This window comes from Schistosoma haematobium, chromosome 4 (assembly GCF_000699445.3).
Source record: "Schistosoma haematobium chromosome 4, whole genome shotgun sequence".
Taxonomy (NCBI): domain Eukaryota; kingdom Metazoa; phylum Platyhelminthes; class Trematoda; order Strigeidida; family Schistosomatidae; genus Schistosoma; species Schistosoma haematobium.
In genome coordinates, this window is record NC_067199.1 from 13,698,748 (window position 1) to 13,721,908 (window position 23,161).

General features: G+C 29.9%; 1 protein-coding gene across 1 annotated transcript in view; it reads right to left on the bottom strand.

Moving 5' to 3' along the window:
- Positions 1 to 22,833, bottom strand: part of HOXC4 (homeobox) — a 54,511-nt gene extending 31,678 nt beyond the window's left edge. The window contains exon 1 of the mRNA XM_051215725.1: positions 21,095 to 22,833. Coding sequence (XP_051066256.1) covers positions 21,095 to 22,730 — 1,636 coding nt within the window. The 5' untranslated portion in view covers positions 22,731 to 22,833. The remainder of the gene's footprint in view (positions 1 to 21,094) is intronic.
- Between the last annotated feature and the right edge of the window lie 328 nt (positions 22,834 to 23,161).

Consider the following 23,161-nt stretch of genomic DNA (forward strand, 5'->3'; position numbering starts at 1 on the left):
CTTCTGAATCTGTGCCGAGATTTTGTCAGGCACTGAACCATCAGGACTGATGAGGCTCTCCAGATAATTAAAACAACTGACACCCTCAACTACTCCACTCCCTATCTTTGATTCAGGCATTCACCATATATGCACAGCGAGATAAAATTATCGCGACAAATCCAAGAGAATCAAAGTTAGTAATGGTTTTAATGGGAGGAGAAAATATTAGATGTAAAAAGCGTAAAACTGTCAGAATATTTTAGGATTCAAAAACTAAGGGTACATAAAAAGTGAGTACACCTGTACCATTGCAGATGATTTGAAAGCATGTTAACCGATGTCTCTAACCATTATTTATGATAGAAACTCTGACCCCTCCAAACAAGTAATGATTCCTTGGACTGATTCCACGTTTTGGTTTGGGAACCCTTGGCTTTATTTCAACCCGCTTCTACACCAGATAACATTGCTCATCGAGGTAAGCGGTTAAATGGGCATACTCAATACCAAATCTGTACTAATATTTCTAAAGAAATTAAAATACCAGTACAGACTTAGGTACTTAGCTTTGAATTATATAATTAGCTTGCCGACATGGTCGACATAGCTAAATTCCATAGGGGAACACTGCCAAGTAGTTTCATACTACAATGAAACAGTTGTCGGATGCTTTCTGGTTACTAATAAGTTACTAAAGCGGAGCAGTTGCATGATGTAAACAATGAAAATTTAACTGTCTCTACAAATGATCCTCAAGAACACTATTCAGTGGCAATTATTTGTTCAATGCAGTTAATATGATATTACCTTCTCTGTTAAATACTTAATATCGTACTGCGATGAACGAGAACACAAGTGGAGACAATCAAAAGTATTTGAATACAAAATTACAGAACGTTTTTAGTAATATCTGAGAACCATACTGTAAATACTTAATTTTCAAAATGTTAATCAATCGTCCCAGAATTCACTGTTCCTTTTATTTTCACAGCAAGCATTCTTTGTTCGCTTTCTCTTTTCTTTTATCTTCATAACCTTCTGCTTCCGGGCATTTCACTTTCAACTAGTGATACGTACTACTTGTATCTGTCGACATCAGTAGCACACACCTCAGTATTATATAGTCTACTTCTCAGCAAAACAAATTATAATTAGAACCTACTACCTTCCATAGTTGAATCTTCTTGATCAACTGAATAACAGAATATCTTTTATAACTATGAATCTTTAATCATAAGTCTAGATCTATTAGGAAGTTAACAATGTGAAAATAATCAAGAAATGTACCAACATTTATTCACCTTATTTGATTATACTGGTAAGATTATGTCCAATACATTATATACATACATGTACACACATACGGTGAATTATGAATTCTATATACTATTATGCATATACGTTTAAACAAATGTTTTTATTGTAACAATCATTGAATCTACTGCAAGCTATTTTTAGTAACAGACAGAAGCTTTACTTTCTACCATGTACAGGTATACATTCATACATACATTTGTATACATGTACAAACAAATATATATTGTTGATTCACACGGAGTCAACATGTCACCAAAACTACTTTTTCCATAGCAGAACTTGGCGGCATAAGCAGAAAAAATATACGTATATGTATATTGCCTCATAGGACGATCATATGTAATTTTAAATCGAACTTGTAAACTTTTTGGTCGGTAATTTTTGACAGGATGATTGTACATGCATTAGATCAAAGCTTCAGTTATTGGATTTTACCATTTACATTACTTAAGTGTTCAAATTTCCAACTTTTATACTTATATTCTAATCTATAATTTTTAATTCCTCTATTGTTTGACTGTTTATTTTACATTTTCTAGCCTATTTCTCACATTCCTCTTTCTTTCTCTTTCTAACTGTCTCCTATTTTTCTTAAACAGTCATTAGATTATAGTTTTGTTCATTATATCAACAAGTGTGAAGTAGTGGTTTGATCTAAATAATTTCAATAGTAGAATTACACAATATACAGTTGTATTATTATTATTGTCTGTAAATGAAATACTGAATGAAGAGTTGTTATTATTGATAATAATAATAATAATAATAATAATAAATTAGCTTTTTCTTAACTGACTAGGCAAATAAACACGCAAATTATCGTAAGCAATATAGACAACTAATGGAAAATCTTTATTATTATTATTATTTCATCACAAAATGAGTGAATCATTAAGCATGACTTTAAACTAGGTTAGTGTGACTGTAAAATGTGTAAAAGTCTAAAACTATAATTCTATAACTAGACATTATAATTCAAGTATATTAACTCACGTACTCATAAATAAGCAGAACTATAAATTCAGTTTTTATTGATAGTTTGCAACTTTTAATTGATGTTTAGGAGTGTAATTGGTCAGTCTCTTATTTGCATATGTGTTCCTGTGAGGATTGCCTCGAAATTGCCTTAAGTCACAAGCATCATAAGCAGAGATGGATGGTAGTTAGCAGTGGAATCTAGGACGCGTGTTTCGTTTTATTTGGGACTCGTTGGCTGAATATACCTGCATTCTAGAATTGACGTCTACTCCGGGACTCAAATTCAGTATTGTTCACTTCAGATTCCATCGCATTATCCAGTTAGCTAATGAGTCCAGATAGATGCCAGCTTGTGATTTGTTTTTGAAGCGAACGGTACCGGGATTCGAGTCCTAGAATGAACATTAACTCCAAGCTGCAGGTATATCCAGCTGGCCAATCTCAAATAAGACGAAACATACATCCTAGATTCCACTAATAGCCGCGACTCATATCCTATTGTACGCAGATCTATGGTTTGATCCTAACTATAGCCAGAATTAATATATATATCTTAACTGTATGTTAAAACTTTTATTTGACCGAAATTTATTTCAGTAAAATATTATGTATTCTAGACTATTTGTTTTAAAATAAATGTCCTAAACTCTACTGCAAGCTACTATTCAAAACTTATCTAACTAATTAGAAAATAATGGACATTTAAATGTTCGCGTCCAGAGTTTATCTATCAACAGATATTGGGGAAATTTAATCTTGAATATTTATGACGACAAAGTAAAAACAATTATAAATGCGAAAACATTATACTAGTTGAACAAGTTAGTGACTCTTTTGATTTAATAGTCTGATGAATAAATACATTCTAATTCTTGAAAGGACAATATACTGTGATATTTTCCTAACATAAACAATGAAACTTTGGTACAGTGAATTGATGAACTACAATTCGAAAAAGAAAAACATGTCCTGTATTCCACTATTGATCACAGTTCACCAATATGAAGAATTACAATCTTTATGATATTAGTTATCAACTTCATCTAATTTAAATAAACTGAAATAGGGTTGTTTATAACTAACTAACTAACTAACTAATAAAAAGTTATTATTTTAATTGTCATTTACATAACCATCACGATGGTTTCATCAATTCATTTATATGTTACTAAGAAGCTATGATCAGATATTCACTGATAATTTTCAATTAAAATGCATATTTCATGAAGGTGTTACACTGAAATTTTTGAATATCATGATTATAAACGAATTCAATTGAAGTTTTTTTTTGTTGTTGTTGATAGACTATACTACTGATGAAAACTTAGAGTCAATGTTTATTGTACCACTCATTTCAAGTTACCCATCTCGCTGTATACAATAGATCAATTAGTTCGTCGTTATACGCTTTACATATTAATAATATTAATTTATATTAAATAGAATATTGTCAAAATTCTTCCAGTATATAAAAGGAGAAATTTTTTTTCAAACATTCCATTTTATTTCTAATCGATGAAAAAATGTATTTGATTTGGGATAGTAAAGTTCCCCCGTCAAAAAACAAAACAGTTTTATTTTGTATATGCCATTGCTGTTCAACTCAGAATATATGATTTAATCAATCAATTGATTGTTTCATTCAGTAGAGTTTCGTTTATATATTCCTAATAACCATTATTATTTGTATTAATACAATTGTAAGCATGTCTTGACAATTTAAGAGGGACAAAAATCAATTAAACAAATTCATAGACAATAGTTTAGTCATTTCTTCAATTAGAATCAATTCAATCAATTAAATAGGTCAGTTCTTTTGCATTTTAAAGATAATGTAACATCGTACACCTATCTATCTCTCTCTATATATACATAGAGGTGTTGTATGTATACATATATATCTATACCATATACACGACATGTATATTAAAAATGAAGAGGCTAGTAAAAATATAGTCTACTGTCACAAAGTGTACTTAATTGGCTAGTCAATACTCGGGGTAATGAGCTCGAAACTGTGCATTAACTATAATCACAATAATAGTTATTATTATTGTTATTATTACTGATAAATGCATTTGCATTTTGTGACTTAGCTATAATAGAAAACAGCTGTTAAAAATATCAGTGAAAATAGTTATTTTTGTGTGTGCTTATAAACTGTATTATATATATCCGAGAATAAAATTGCTACCTTTTATTGTGTGAATAATATGATATTTGGTAGGCATATATATATCTGAAATGGACATTGTTGTATTGGGTATACATTGAAATACCGATAGTTTACTTTAAGTGTATACTTCTTTTCTTTCCGACTAAATAATATTTTTGCATATATGACAATATGGATATAGCACTTTGAATACAAACATGAAATGAATTGAACGCGTAAAAGGTGAAAATTAAAAAAAAATTACCACCAACAACAACATTAACAAAGATGAAGTAGAAGAAACAATATTCTATGACTAAGTTGATGTTATTACTTCTCGATTTATTTGACTTTTTCTTTTTGATTATTTTATTAAATAAACAAATAAGTAGAATGATAAAGATAGAAATGAGGTTTCTTTCCCAAAAAAAAAAGAAAAAATATTTTCCGAAATAGAAAATCTATATTCTTACATATGGTTTTTCTTTAAATGACAAGGTCGAACATTTCAAGGTCATGTGCTCTTCCAATCATTTTTGAGTTGATTTTACTCATATTAATAATATGGGAAAAATGATACTTTTATTGATAAGTTGGGAAATTTTACCCACTTATCAATAATGATTAAAAATAAGAAATATTTTGTATGGTACATTACATCACTGGATAGGGAATGTTACTGAGAGTTCCGAGACAGTTGACCACCCGAATCAACCATTTTCAGAATATATGATCCTATCGGCCCAGAATTTAAAAAAACCAGATATCATAATCAAGATTTCCACCAAACCTAAATTTGTATGTATATAATTTATCGAGTGTTTATATGGATGTAAATAATTTGGAAGCATTGTTTTTTGGTTCTAAATTCTATGATAGTCACACAATTAAGGCCAGTTCGAGAGCCTCTACATACAAACAAGAGTTCTAATTATTTTAACTGACGAAGATATGGGAAGATTTGAGTGTACTTCACTAAACTGCTACTATAAACACAGACTGCAAATGCAGGTCGACTTGTATACTTAATATCTTAATTGGAATATTAGTAGTTACTAAGATATACCGACTACTTCAACTTTACCTGGTTTCCTCAAACAATCTAGTTGATGCACGCTAGAGTATGAGGGTTTATTTCTGTCGATATGTTAAATTACAATCCAGTTCAACCTCTATCATTAGTGTCATAACATATAATTAAGGACTTATTTAATATTGTTTCAGAACAGAACTAATGCAAGACGCTGAATAAACTATTTGAGTATAAATATAATTAAGGAAAAAAACACAAATATTCTGTTCAACGCCCGATAAATTATAACAAAATACAAGTTTCTATCTCATTAAAAACATTTATATGATTAGTACTAGTTATCCCTGGACATTTGTGTCAAAATGTCAAAACATTTCATCAGTCCATTCACATTTTTCTTCATTGTATATCTAGAGTGAATAATACATTGTAGGCTTATTTGGTAATGGACTCATTGCAAAGTAATACTAAACCGTTGAGTATTAAAAAACATTAAACAGGAGTTTCTTCTTAACTCTTCAAGATTCTGTAAACATAACTCTACAGCAAACTGAGATCACGACAATTAGAGGCAGCAGCAAGTATGATACAATTGAGTCAATGATTTACACTTCTGTAACGTAGTGTGTGATCTTCATTTGATGAGTCATTGTTAAAATTACAATTTTCTTAACTAAACAGCTAGGTTTCAGTTGATTGTTACAGATTTAAATAATACATCATCACTGAGTTGGCAAGTATTAGACTGATTTGAAAGTGATATTAATGAAGGAATGATGTCACTTGCTATTATTATTATAAAACTATTAACATAAGTAAATATTAGCAAAGAATAATTTAAGATTATTTCTCATTTTTCAATAAATACAATGATGAATGCCGGCTCTGTGTTCTAGAGGTTACACATTCACGCGCGAGACCGAAGCTCCTGGATTCGAATCCTGTGGTTGGAATCGTAGATACACACTGCTCAGGAGTCACCTAGTAGGACTAAACGGCCGTCCAGTGCTTTCAGGTGTTTAATGGTAGTCTAACATAGATCGATTTATGATCTCAATCAATACAATGATGACTAATGGAAATAAATCAATGGAAATTTGTAATTTTTTGCTTATGTTCCAAAACTTTCCAGTCTATTTTCCTTCCAAAATTATGTAATAGCTAACGTTTGTAATTTTAAAAATTCGTTAGCTGAAATACAATATTGCAAGATTCTTCCCCTTTAAAAGAAATCAAACATGGTAACTAGCACACATAAATGTTTTTGAGAGTTTGTATTTCCTCTAATTTTAATATAAAATACAAGAACTGATCAAAATCTGTTGACCTTAAAGTATTCTACTGGAACTGGTTTAACACTGTTATTTAGTCAAACGTTTTTTAAAAATAATAAAGTCAACTAGTGAATGGTGATCGATGGACTACCATCCAAAAGTTGATATTCTCATTTAAATTTGTATCAGATAACTATTACTTCAAACATCAATGCATCATTAACATTAACTATAATCTAAGCAGTAAATAATGCTTTTTTTAATAGTTGAGACCATGAGTCAGTTAAATCTAGACCACCATGGAAAACCTGGAAGCACTGGACGGCCGTTTCATCCTACTGTGGGACTCCTTAGCAGTGTTATTCACATTCACAATTTCATGATAAATGCATTGTGATCGGTTGAAATTCGAATTGATTTACTCAATGAAAACTAGAAATTGATCAACATAACTAATCGTAAATATACATGACTTCAACTGCATTCAATAGTGAATAGTTGTTTGTTTGTTTTAATGCTTAATTCATTTTTCACCAAAACATTGATCACTGTTGACTATTGAAAATTTACATTAGGAAATGGTAACATACGTCAGTATGATCAAGTTTTTAAAGCACAAACTTAATTGTATCAACGAAACTAATGATGTTACTACTTCAAATGAAAAGAAAAAGAATATCAGAAGTGTGTGTGCGTGTGTGTAGACAATTAAATGATTAATACTACTAAAGTAGATGGAACCCTCTGGTTCTTTGGAATAATAAAAGTGTGGGTGTGTCAAAGAGAATGTGGAAGATAGGGAGATGAAAAGAAATATATAAAAATAGTAGAAAACACCTGATTTTCTTTATTTTTTGTTGCTATGTTATACTTGTCAGTATGATGATGATTTTTGTCTTATTTTTATACATTTTTTTGACTTTTAGTGTTTTTCGTGGCAAAAACTTTGTGGAATAACTAGTGTTTCCTTCCACATCTATACATGCATACAAAAGCACATATTCAAAACAACATGCACACATATAAATGAATAAGCAATCAATTTTCATATTTTCTGGGAAATACATCAGTATCAGCTGATAACTGAATATAATAAATGCATGTGTGAACATCAAAACACAGCTATCGATTCTGCATAGTCATGAATTCGTTAGGTATATACCTCTGTATATGTTTATATGTGTTCCTCTACCCTGTGTTTGATGCGGTATAGCGGTAATAGTAGTAGTAGTACATATATAAGACATTCAAATTTCTTTTGTTACAGACTTCAGGAATCTTCGTCAGATATCCTTTGAATGTTTCTCATCACTTTATTCTTTATCTTTGTTAAACATATACAAATACACATAAATGCATATATACACACGCACGTGTGTACACATCATTTTGATTAGATGATGATGACGATGACCAGCGTTGTTTTTTCCGATTAAATTCATGTAAATAAGATTCGGTATTTCGATAAGTCAGTACTACTTGTTAAATGGGAAAAGAAATTAGAGAGAAGGTCTAATACACTTATGTATTTGTGTTTTAATTCAATGACCAGAACTATGCACAATCATTGTTACTAAGCTGTATTTTTCTTAAGTATATTCAACTTTATTCTATGTACTATATTGTCATGCTCATATTTTGATTGTGCGATTATTATTATTATTGTTATTATTATTACTCTTTGCAATGATAATACCATTATTCTTTTATTTCCTAATACGAATTTTTATTGACAAGAAAACAGATTTTCCTCTTTTTTTGTGTTTTGTTTTCGACAAGTAGTCAAGACTAGTTTGATTACTTTTCCACATACACTGATAAACAGAAAATTACTTGGACACTTTATCTAGTAATTTTTTTTTCTGTAGAAAGGTTAATTTATTCATGTGTTTAGTCGAAAATCAACATGAGAAATTAACAATATTGGTATTATTCATAATCGAATGAAATTTGTTTCTCTTGAAAGGAAATTCCAATTAATCGAAAAATTTACTTTCATAAAGATCGATATTATACAACCAATATATGTGTTCTGATAGATTAAGATGTATGGGCTTGTGGAAATTTTCAAGAGATCTTTGATAACAGCAGAAAACCAAAAGGCACTGGACGATTGTATCATCTTAGTATAGAACTCTTTAACAATGTATATCGTTATCTAACTAAAGTCACTTTGTGATATAAATTATGGAGGGTGAGGTTGTTTTGAACTGTTTTAAAAGAGTATTTATTCTATTTCCTATTACTACCGACCACCGAATAATCGTTTCTTACCACATAATTGTAGTCATATGATTGCATAAGACTGTTCAAACATGAACTCAAAATCCAATAATTTATATCTTATAAATTCAGTCAAGTTTCGATTCAACATGATAATCTTTGTTTGTCATTCTATTTGGTGATCTCTAACTGACTTATTTTGAATTGAATGAAATTTAATGCCCATTGAATTATAACACTAACTGAAGTTGGAATTATACTAGTAAACGTCAACCCAGTGATTCTAATTATTAAGTCCTTACTACTACATATGAATATCCTGGAAACTCACTAATAAATAGTCCCATACCGGGAAGAAGCAACTGTTCAGTACCTCCTGGTTTTGAATACTATGTCGAGATCAATATATGACAAATACAACCTACACATTTATCAATATGCTACAATATGAGTATTGATTTCATCTAAACAGTTTACAAAAGTTGTATAAAAAGAAAGATTCCGGTAAAGTGAATAGTTTCTCATGTATTTTATTCATATTGACAAGTAAATACACCATATTGTGTATACAGTTTGTAATATTAAAAAAAATTATATTATTCATAATAATCAATACGAAGTGTTAGTTCTCATATGAAGCTTTAGTGTGAACGATTATTTATCCGAATGATAAGCTGCAACTAAGAGGGAATGTAATTTTATTGGCTTTGTTGTTAAACTTCAACAAGTAGCCTCTACTTAATCTGACTACTTCTCTGGTATATATACTTAAATATAATCCTTTTACCTTGAAAATCTCTAAGGTGTTTTTGCTCTTCTAACTGTGAGTGAATTTAAATTCCTTTCTATATGAATTTGAACTCAAATCATCCACTGTCATAGTCAGAAACGTTAACACTGAGCGATTTCCCTCTGTATCTGCTCATTTGTATAACCTATATGTCATTGGTTAAGAACTGATGTCATAATGATCAGATCATAATGATAATCAAATTTCACTGAGCAACTTGTTTTCTGTTTTGCAATTTCGAAGTAATTAACGGATTTATTCCTACATGGCACTGTTTTTTAAATAATGGAAGGTCTGATGTTATCCTTACATATCGTTGTCTTGTCAGTTATTACCGTAATCTAAGATACTAACCATGGAACCATTTTGACTGTTCTCAACACTCGATTAAACTGTGATGTTCAGACCGATTCGTCACATTCTAATATACAATATCATAATATCGTATATCTTTTGGTATTAACTGAATTCTGATTCTCTTAATTGAATAATAGAATTCATATCTCAAATGTTTGTAATATATTTGTGATAATATAACATAAAGTGTAAACTGCAAGTTTTCTAAGTAATTTTCTAAGACTCGATTTCAAGTCCCACAGAGACCTTAAATTTATTCGAGATAGAAAGTAAGCCTTGTTGACGAATACCGACTAGTACAAAACCTAAATCAAACATGTTCCCTTGCTAGTACTGTCAAAAATGGCTCAGTCGTAACAAAAATAAATTAATGCTAACTTCATTGATTTTAACACTATGTGACACCGATCTAACTCCGAATAGTAAGACTAATATATACAAACATTTATCTTCTTCCTGTAGTACTGATATTAGAAATAAACAAAATAATCACTGAATTATTTACATGTCATATCAACTTCACAATAAAAAATTTAAACTTAAGGATTTATTCATTAATAACACTTTGAAATTGAATCAACACTTATTAACTTTTATCAATCGACCTTTCTTTAAAGTAAATAAGATCATTGTCAAAAATTATTTAAATGGTTGAGATTATGAGTCAATTAAAGTTAGACCACCATAGAAAATCTGAAAGCACTAGACGGCCTTTTCGTCCTATTGTGGAACTCCTCAGCAGTGCGCATCCGTGATCCCGCATCGCGAGATTCGAACCCAGGACCTATCGGTCTCGCGCGCGAGCGCTTAACCACTAGACCACTAAGCCGGCATTCATTGGTGTTAATGTCTGACCTCAACTAATCCATAAAATTGAGCGACACATCCACCATTGTCATCAGTGAGTTACTATCTCACAAAAGACCCAGCTGAATTCCATTGATCACTGCTTCTCACTAGAACTCCAGGAAATACCTTTCTGAAGCCAGTCACTAGTGAGCATATGTTTAGATCAGAATTACAACGTATAAATTTATTTATTATTTACAACAACAAAAAATAAACAATTCAATAGATATGCATAATCTACCAGAAGAATTTTTGTCTGAATGAACAGGCATCCTTTGCATAGTTATCAACACAGAACAAAATAAATAAAGGGATTCTAAAGGAACCAAGTGTCATTTTTGATTAAATATTTATTTTTTTAATTTAATAAAAATACAAAGTAATGCGAAAAAAACAAAACGAACTCTCATAGATATTTCATCTGATGAAATATTCATAATAAGTATAACGGAAATTAAATATGGATTGTTCATCACGAACGAATTAAATAGACTACTAATTGATTGATACACAATTAGAGGAAATTAGTTTATTGAAGAACAAAAAACTGCCTTCATTATATTCTTTACTCTCATTTAAAATTTTACGGTTTTGTCACGAACTTTTTCAATGTTTAAGGAGTTGTGATATGAAAGTATTAAACATGGTGTTTGATAATGAAGAAATTTTTCTACAATTTTTTTTAGATGGGAGTCATTAAAATATTAATGGGAAAATTGTTTTGTGCAAAAACAAAATTCATCATATTTAACCAAGTAGAAGGTGACTTTAGAGATTTCGGGCTTATCTGGAACGAATATACCTATGGTGTATGCTACTTATGTCTTTCGAAATAAGTAGTATGTAACATCAATTAGAAGTGAAATGCATGGCAGTAGAAGGCTAAGAAGATTGAGTTGAATAAAACAGCAAGGAATTGTGAACTGGAAATATCATACAGAATGTGAAGGAAAGTTGATGGAAGAGTTGCAAATGAAGTATTTAATGTATGGTTCTCATATTTTACGAAATATTCTATCATTTTGTTTTAAAAATAAATTGGTTTTTCCCACTTGAATTCTCGCTCACTACAGTATATATATAATGAAAATGGTAATCGAAATCGTTGAACAGTTTTCTTGTTTGAAAGACCGATTTTCAAAGCTATGGTTCAGTGACTAAAACGTTTGACTTTCAACCACTAAGTTGTATATTTGAACCCATCTCCCATCACCTGATTCGGTTTGGGCAAAAAGATAATATTATTACCCATCACAGTTACCATATGACTGAAAGTCAAGTCTGGTAATCTAAACCTGTTAAACAAGCCAATGGTTAATACATTAATTTCTTCGAAGAAAAGTACTTTGAGAAAGCAAAGACTATAGTTATACATTTATAGATAAGTTTGACAATTGATAACAAAATCAATATTCGTTAAATGATTGTTAATTAGAAGTATTTGAAAATAGGTTGTGTTATTTTTGAGGAGTAAGCTAATTATAGATTATAAAGGGTGCTGGTGACGGAAGAAGTCACATGAAACTGTCTCCTAGATGCATAAATATTGAACTTATTTATATGGATTCTTATAGTTTTTCTGTAGTTTAAATATCAAGTCTTGAGTCAGTCCAAATGTTTATCTGACCAAGTTGCCACACTATATCAGTATAGCAGGATAAAATCGTCGTGATGGATATCAAAGTAATAGAATTCGCAATAATATCAATAACAGTTAAGAGTTTAGACCTAGTGAATATGATTCGAAAAGAAAGAATAAATTCCTGGAATAAGGGGTATTAAAATTCAGGATCTAAGCCAAGAAAAAACTGAATGGATCTGATTCTTTGCAATCGGTATTCAGCCATGTCACATAACGTATCCAATCATTGTTTAAGACAATCGCATGAACTTCAGCAAAATATTCTACACGTTAGTAAGAGAAATCCTGAATTTTGTGGATGGCTGAATGAAATATGGTAGTTAATTTCCAAAGCTACTTTTAAATCAATTTGTTACTAGTTTTTGTCCAGATGATATTGTCTGCCCTGTATTCAACTAAGAGAAGGGATATTTAAGAATACGGTAAAGAGCTTACTTAATCTTACGTTCAATGTAACTAGATCTACAAAAACTGGAATTATGGAAAAAATTGGACTGTGACTATTAATCAATGGTAATGGTCGATAGTTGGGTTTTGTAATTAACTCATCAGGGAGATCGGATAGTAACTCAGAATTTATTTATTAATTATTCTGCTATTAGTTAGACTTTAATTTTATTTGTGAATCATTTTAGAAACTATATTGTTCTACTTCAAATCTGCGATCCATAAAATGTCAGTTAGTTAGTTTGAAAGGATTGAATCTTTTTTCGTAAAATTTGTGTAAGTTAGACCATTGAAAGTCATACAAAGGTAAATATTAATGAGGAGTATATAAATGATTTTCTCTACATTAGGATAATTTTATATGCTTATCTTTTGTATAATTATCATTAAATCAAAACAATTACACAACCATAATCAATGAGTACTTCATATTAAGCTGATTGAAGAAGTATTCGATGTCAGTAAACTGACAAATCTCAAGAGAAAACATTATACAGTACTACACAGAAGTTTTAAACTAGAGAAAACACCCATCAATACTGTATTATTTCACCATTTTCAACAATTATCAGAATGATATGAATTTGTGTTTAACTATATTTATATTTAAAGCTTGATAGTTTATATTGCAACAGAAAAATTCATTTGACCTTAACATTGAAATTATATGTTGAGAAGAGATGGATTGTGGCTATCAGAGGAATCCAGGAATTATATTTCATTCGCGTATCACAAATTTCCCTGCTAACAACAATTGATATGTTTTATATAGCTTGTAACGGAAATAGTTATATCAAGGTAATATTTACAGGATGACGATATGCCAATAAAGAATGATCGAAATTCAATCCCAGATACAGACAACAGAATAACTTAAACCCTCACTTATAATGATATTAACTGTTAGCATACATCAAAGACAAAATTAAATCCCGAGTTACATAAAAATCATTGAATTTGCAGTTGTTTTTAAGAATGAATAATATTGATTGTTAAATTTCATTGAAATCAAAAATCGATCTTAGTTAGACAACTATTGAAACCCTGAAAGTACTGGATGGCTGTTTCGTCACAATATGGATTTCATTGGCAGTGTGCATCCATATCGCCGCATGCAAGAACCGAAAATGGATTTCTAGTGAAAGGCCGTTACCAGTGGAGCTAACCGTGTCGGGTGTGAGGCATTGAAAGATGGTTACACAGTATCGTGGATTGATTGAGGTTAGACTGTTGGGTATCGATTCAGTAATTTCGAGGTTCAGCGTGCTCGTGCAAGATTTGAGGTCCTGGATTGATTTCCGCTTGCGGAATCGTGGATGAGCACTTCTAAGTCCCATAGTAGGAAGAAACGACTATACATTACTTCCAGTTTTTCAATGGTGTTCTAACTTAGAACCGTTCATTTTTTCGATTATAATCCACAAAAAAAGCAATTAATCTCTGGTAATAATAATAATAATAATAATACATTTAGACTAAATGGATGTCCATTCAACGTTTTTGTTGTTAATGGGGTCAAAGGACTGATTGTTCTAACCATCACAACTGTAATTTTGTGTTTAGAATTAGTCAAGGATAAATATATAGATTTGTTAAAATTCTAGGTATACAAAAACTTGGACCTCCATTGGACATGATAAATAACGATTTGTACTTTCGACTACTCTTACCCTGGTAATATTGATTTTGACTTTTATTCTTTATATCTCCCTCCCCTTATTAACCTTTGTCGTTATTTATATACCATTATCAGTCTCAATTTGATCTCCTGTTTAGAATAAATATTCTGATAAGTTAATATGTGATTAAAAACAATTGTGTATACCCTGTTGTAAGCTGACTACACTGATTTGAAATCATTTCACTTTATCTACACTATATTCTTTCATTTGTAATTAGTAATTATTATACGTGATATGGATAGTATTAAAACAACTGGATATAAAAAGAAAGTACTTCTATCTAATGCTTCCAAGCTTTCAATAGTAATCTAGCTAAGATCACTATGTGACTTAAATTTTGAAAATGGGAGTTATTAAAAATAAAAAATGATATGCAACGTGTAACATTTAAATAAATTCAATCATAATGATTGATTATGTTGATGAAAATAAGAAAACTACTTGAGTAATTCTCATTAGAATTAAAATGATTTGAGGACTAATGTTATCAGTAATGTTTTCAGTGTTTTATTAAATATATTGTATCCAACACTTTTGATCATTTTTATCTTCATCTAATAAGCAATTGTTATATATCGATATGTAATTGTTAGGGTTAATGACAACTGTCTTTTATGAATGAAAAACACAAATATAATGAAAGATATAGTTTTCAATAAAAATTACTCTACCATTTATTACTAAACAACAACAACCCATTAAAATGGACAGAAACAGTCGAAAGTAATAGATGAAGTAAATTTATTAAATAGTACAAACGTTGCTCATAATCTTAACCTCAGTAATAAAAAAGAAATTTCACGAACCTGTCATGATTATTGTACTTGAGCCTTGAACTAGTGATATCAAGTAATTTACAATTGAATTTGAATTTGTAATAGAGTGATTCAAAGTCTAATATTTTATGTAGTAGACTGTAGTGTCGGTTGCTATATTAAGTCCACATAGCTTATTCTAGCTTCCGGACAGGCCAATCTATTCATTCTTTTTTATTCATATTTTGATCTTGTCATTTATTCGCTTATCAACGTTGATTGTTTTTATATGAGCATTTGTGTGTGCTCTTTTTATCCTATTCATTACATGTCTCTAACTTATTTTTGTCTGACTATAAATATCGATTCACGCTTGATTAAATTGAGTTGGCTCACTACACCTTCTCCGTCGCGCGTCATTTTGTTTTGTTTCGCTTTCCGACCAACGATTATACAAAATAGACGTATTCAAACATCCATTCTCGTATTTGACTTATTTAATTCCATTATTCACTAACACAATTTAAGTCGATGGTTATATTCGAAGATTCATGACATGCGTATGTCAATAAACATCGTCATACGATCCAAACGGAGTCAGATCTCGGGGCACTAAAAAACCATCATTATCTATTGTTATGTTTTGTTCAAAAAATGTATGAAAATCATTTCTTTATCTAATCACACTATATGATAATAATATGTTTGTTATAATAATATAAAACACATGTAAGTGGTAATTTTCTTAACTGAAAACTTAGTTAGCATATTAGTATTATTATTATTAGTAGTAGTAGTAGTATGTTTATAAATGTACTTCTGAAGTTGAAATAAATGAAAGATGTAGTATAATGGATACTGGATTAATTGATTTCTTTAAATATCACTTAACTCAACTGAGATATTTACACCTTGAAGTTCCTAAAATGAAACATGAATATTTTGTAGTGGGAAGTAGTTATAAAGAACAGAGAAATGCAAATTAAATATTTGTTTTATCGTAATATAACAAATCAGTTGAAGTTGGAAATGTAGACTATCAGTCGAAAAATATTAACCGCAGGAATGGAGTAGAAAGTTTTCGGTTGCTGATTAGTTTTAATTGAAGTAAAAATAACTTAACAGTGCTTACTGTTTGTATCAGTTCATGACGATATCATTTCTATACATTTGAAATATTCTCTATAAACTGACTGGTTAAATACGTGTAGATTGATCATCATGGATTGATCTTATTTGAAAAACCACTGAAAAATAGGAAGCACTGGACAAATGTTTCTTACTGGTAGAGAACTCCTTAGAAATGTATGCCAATGATCTCGTCAACAATTAAACCCAGGATCTCTGGGGCTAGCGAGGAATGATTGACTATTAAAACCGCTGAGTCGGGATTTAGTGCTATATGTTTTTAACTACAACTGTATAGCACGACAACTAACCAGTACTAGTGGTGATAACGTCATCACTCCTGACATGTCTAACCTCCACTGATGACGATAGCTGGTCATTTCCTAATAATTGTTGTTTTGACACTACAACATATTTATCAGAAATATCGTGTGCAATAATTTAAATGTCTTTTCTAAGAATCAAACTAATATTTAATCATGATTAAATTCTTATGTCAAATATTTTGCAAATATACGAAAAAACATAATGCAAGAAGTCAGAACCCCTACAGAAATCCTGTTCTTATGTAATCAGATAAAAATAGAAGTGTCTAAATTGAATTAAGACTTGAGATCATACTTAAATTCAGTGTGTTATTTGCTTTGTATAACAGTTATTATAAATCAATGAAATACTCCTAGGGTTTTTATTATGCATGATATAATTCGTGTGCATAAATTCAGTATTATATTTACTCAGTATAATCAGCATGGGGTTGTAGAGATTATTAAGTTTTTGATTGAGATAATGAACCGATTGATTTTAGACCACGATTGAAGACCTGGAAGCACTGGATGGCCGTTTCGTCCTGCTGTGGGACTCCTCGGCAATGCACATCCACGATCCCGCTCGCGGGATTTGAACCCGGGACCTTCGACCTCGCGCGCGGACGCTTAGCCCCTTGACCACTGAGTCGGCATCCAACGGTGTTAATGTCTAACCTCAGCCAATCCACGAAGTTGCGCGACCATCTCCCACTATACTGAGGTAGATACCTGTCTCTATTGTCTACTCTACTCAGTATAATATCCTTTTAAATCATTCCAGTGTAAAATCGAGTTGTATTCACATCTCTTCAGTAATACAAACGATGTGTATTGAGTCATGAAGCATCAGTAAAATCTATAAATAGATTAACGTATTCGGTTAATATAATAATTTCAGGTTTTCATTTTGGGTCTGGATAAGACCACTTAGTGTTTTAAACTATGATAATAAAATAATTTTAACAGTTGAGGTGAATAAAATCTCTATTTGCCATCAGTTTATCCCTTCTACCTTAAGTTATATAAATCTTAGATTTTCCTATTTCAGACTGGATAATCTTACGGAAGACTAGATAGTCTTTGATGTCTACTTCATAATCTCTACTAAAGTGTATAGATTGACTTAAAGATTCTTCAGTAATTTAATATGTGCAAGTATTTAGAAACAAGAGAATATAACTTTGATAAGTTTCTTTCAAGTTTAGGGAATCAAATAGATACAATCAAGTAACGTTATACAGACATTAAACTTAACACTTTTTCAGTCTCATTAATAATCACGTAAATTTTAGCATATTCAAACTGTAGCTAGAAATGTAATCGTTTCATTTTATTTGGTACTCATCCATTAGATTTACATGCATTCTAGTTTCACATTGAAATTCGAAACTTAGTATCTTGTATTTCAAATATCTATGGGTTATCCAATAAGATATTGAGTTTAAATAAAGCCAGAACAAACATAGATGCAGAATAATATGAATTCATTATATTTCGTGGTTTCTCATCAGCTGCCTAGAACCATATATGTACTGTAAGTAGACACTGAGGTAAGATATAGTGTGAAACAATTGATATAGACGAATGAAAGGAATTGGAATAACAAAGGTTATCAACAATAACTATATATATGAAGGAACAGGATGGAGATCGTTTGATGTTGGAATCCCAAAAACATAAGGGATGAATGATGTATCAATTAAGTGAGGTCAGGAAACAGATAAGATAGATTATGTAACAATTTTAGAGGTTATGAATGGTCTACATAAGATTCCTAGAATTAAAGAAAAACTCATAAGATGGGTTGCATAATAATTGTATAGGATTTTAAGAGTTCATATAAGTTAAGAGAACCTATTAACTTCTTCACAGGTATGAAGTTACATATATTTCTCAAATCACGCTTCATATTTAGATTTTTTTTAAAATTTTACAACCAAATTTCCAATAGTGATATCTTCTAAATCTGAATATAAGTGACTTACTGTGTGAATAAGTGATGTTTAAATTGAGACGATTGAAATTTCTAATACCATTCTATTAACATATAAACCTTTTAAAGTTTTGTTTAAATAACCCGCAAGTTTATGATAAGAATTAACTAGAAATTAGTTAAGATGGGGGTAACAGGAGTCAATAAAAAAAGTAAATAGTTAAGATGATTAGTAGAATATTTATTAACAATTTAATAGACAGTTTTCTGCATTCAATGAACATCAATTGGAGAACTAATGAAAAACAAAAAAAAGAGAAATGAGCAACTATTTTGTTATTGTTTGTAGTTGTTCCTAACAGTACAATACTTGTCACCACATATGACAATGATTACAAGAGTTCAGGTCTCCTAATGAGGCAGATAACACTCACTGGTGATGTCAAACTTATTGATTTACTTATTATTTGTTTGTTTTATAATTTCTAGGTCTTACACCTTTTCTTTACAACCAACCAAATTGATAATTAAACATTTAAGTCTTTAAAAAAAAGGATTGAATATAAAAGTTAGTCATACAGTTTTAGATTTATGCATACTAGTATATACATGTGCCTTTTGTAAGAAGTCAAAAAAATGCAATATTTGAATAAATCAAATTGTTGAACTGAAAAACGAAACAAAGGAGAATCATTCTACTAAAATGATTTTTAAATAGTTTCATTCTTAGTATTGTACAGTTCCAAACAAATATATATGGGATCATTTCATGAAATCCCTAACTGTTGAATTAAACCAATGTTGAATGTAAAGACTACTTACTTGTGGTATGCTTAATAACTATAATCAGTGGTTAGAGACATAATTGGTAGAGTTCAAAATTGGTCACAGTAACACAGATGAACTTGTACTTTATCTACTTCTAGATTTTAAATATCGGTAGTTCTTTACAAATACTATTTTATTTTGTCTTCTCAAAGTGGATTCTTAATGTGTTTTTTTTTTCATTATCAATAATACTACTATTATTTCAACTCATTCACTATTCATTTTGTTATTTTGGCCTTATCATGTTAGTACGGTATGACAGTATAAGTTGACTTATATATGTACTAGACTCTATATTAATTATGAATGATCAATTGACTTATCATACAATTAATTTCTTTCTTATAATTAATAATCTTTATCCAATTTTTATAACAATCCTTTCATACAAACTTAGTAGTCTCATAATAAAGGTATTACATTATGTATGAATATAAATTTTAAATTAAATTTGGTTATAATCAAAATTATATATTAACATGGTTACCACTAGAAGCTAAGGACATACTGGATAGTTTTTTTTTTAATTAATAAACTAAGTAAACAACAGTGCTCACTTACAATCTCATAATAAATCAAGCATAGGACATTTAAGATCTTATAAAGACCGTATAATTTCTAACTTCAATCATACTTATTATGATGATACAATTTTACGAATGAAAACTTAAATCATAAATATATTTTAACAACATTTTTCTCCCCTTTTTTTCTCTTAGTCTTATTCAAACTACTATTGATTTCATGAACATTTCAGAGAGACATGAACTTGTTCACATTTAATCCCAGTTTACTTAAAGAAAAATTTCTAGGAAGATCAATATTATGTTGAATTTTTATCCTAATTTGATTTAATAATGCGATATGATGTATATATATATATATATATATATATATATATATATATATATATATATCATTTGGAGGATTATTGAGAACTGGTAAGGAATGAATAATTATTTCATGTTATCTTACATTACAAAATACCTTCGACTAGACGACCACTGAAGACTGGGAATCACTGATCAAATGTTTCGTCTTAGAACGAGATTCTTCATAGCCCTATAAAGGATCAACCTTCAGGTCTCACAGGATTATAACCCTCAAATTACCAACATTGTATCAAATCGTTTATATTTATAATTAATTGATTTGCCATATCACTTTTATTGATATATTCCTTATACCCAATATGGTTCGTTAATATTGCAGAAATTCTCTCTCGAGATTGATTACTACCAGGTAAAAATAATGATAGCTTGAAGCTTAACAATAATGACTCAGAATAAACTTTCATGTTTAACAATGAAAACAACATTATCTGTGATACATTTCTTAACCTCCTTCCATTATTTTTAAAATGCTAAATTATTATATAAATGAATGAAGATTAATTTTTAATTAATTACTTACCCTTTGAATGTACACGTTTCATCCATGGATAAATTACAGTGATATTTGGTTGACGATTATTATTACTATTATTATTATTACTATTAATATTCATTGTTGTTTGATTAGAATATTTATTTGATAAACGTTCATTTTTATGTAATTGTTGCAAATTATGTAATGTATGTTGATTAATAATTGGCATCACCAATGTACTATTAATTCTTGATGTTAATGGTGATGTACACGATGATGATGTGGATGATAACGATGCTGATGATGATAATTTCGTTGATAATACATGATAACATGATGTTGAATCTAATAGTTGTCCTGTTGGAATGTTATTATTAGTAAATGAGGGATAATTACGAATAGAATGGGATGTTGTAAAAGCATGATTAGTAACAAGTGGATCATCATGATTACTATCATTACTACTCATATTATCAATAGTAGTATTAGTAGCACTAATAGGAGTAGTAGTAGTATTACAATTTTCTCTTGTTGATACAACTGAATTTGTAGACATATTAAATTTATTAAGTAAATCATTATCAACATTATTATTATTACTTTGATTAGTGATTGTAACAGAAGACTGTTTAGAGTTAAGATATTTCCATGAATTATTTGGAAATTGATAAAAATCATGTTGATGATGGCGTGAATGAGGGTGTTCATCATTATGTTGTGTTTGTTGTATTTGTGAATGAAAATTTGCACCATGCATCATAGTCACTTCATTCATGGCATCAAATTCATAATCTTCAGTGTTTCCTCGATTTGTTTGAATAAAATGTGAATGATTTGAAAGACATACAACATTTTCTACATTGGAATTATTAAATAAATCCATTGAATTTGAGCATGAATTCAACATTTCCTGTTGATAATGATGATGTGGATGATATTCAGAAAAACTGTGTTGTCTCTGTTGTCGTGTTTGAACCGATGATTGTTGAGAAATTGACGATGATGACTGGTGCGAACGGCTATTATTAATATTACTATTATTATTACTATTTACTGTCAGTTCAATGTCCAATGAATCCGAATCTTCCACAGTTTGCAAATTATCATCAATAATATCACATACATTTTCTGATTTTGTCTTAAGCAAGACCAATCGATTGTTCTGTTCTGTTTGAAATTGGGAATTTAATTCCAGTGTTGATCTTTGGTTATCTGATAATGAATGAGATGTTTGGGTTAACGCTGAAGTAGATGATACTTTAAGATATTGTTTTTGCGACGGTGGTAGTGGCAGAGAAGGAGGGGGTTGGCGCTGTTGGGATTGTGTTATAACATTATTCACTGAACCTAAGATCCCTGTTGTTGTAATTGTTCTTGTTGACTTTGTTATATGCCGCATATATGCATCAACATATTGATTATTACTGGATGGTATCTGTGTGAAATCATTCCCTGATGGAAGTAAAGAATAACTAGAAACTGATACATGATTACCCCTGTTACATTCATCATCATCGTCATCATCATCATCATCATCCCCACCACTACATCCAACATTACCCCTATTACTAATAATAATATTTGAAAGATTATTTATTCTTGTTGGATAATTAGAACCAATCGCATGTTTGGGTAAATTTGCAATCGTTTGCGAATTTTGCATACTGAGTAGAACACTCATTTGATGATAATGGTAAATTAAGTCCACTGAATAAAATTTTTTTAATTGTATAAAGAATTTATTATTTCTGTTAATTTACAATTTGAGATGAATATTGACTTCTTATAAATTATTTATTGTAAGTAAATGTTTAGATATTTTATTGTTGTACGTTTAGATACAAATGTATATATTTTGTATGTGTGTCTAGGTGTATAGTGAGAATTTTGACGAGTGACGAATAGGAATGAATAATTTTTGTTGTTGTTGTTGTGTGTGCACACTTTTCTCCTCCGTTAGGTAAATAGTTCACAATTATATTTATAGTTGATTACAAAATAATTATGAATGATACTTAAGTATGTAAATTGATAATATTTCCTCTATAATAGGATTGTTGAATTAGAATAGAGTAGGCACAAGAGCGAAAAACGCACAGACATTTATGCATA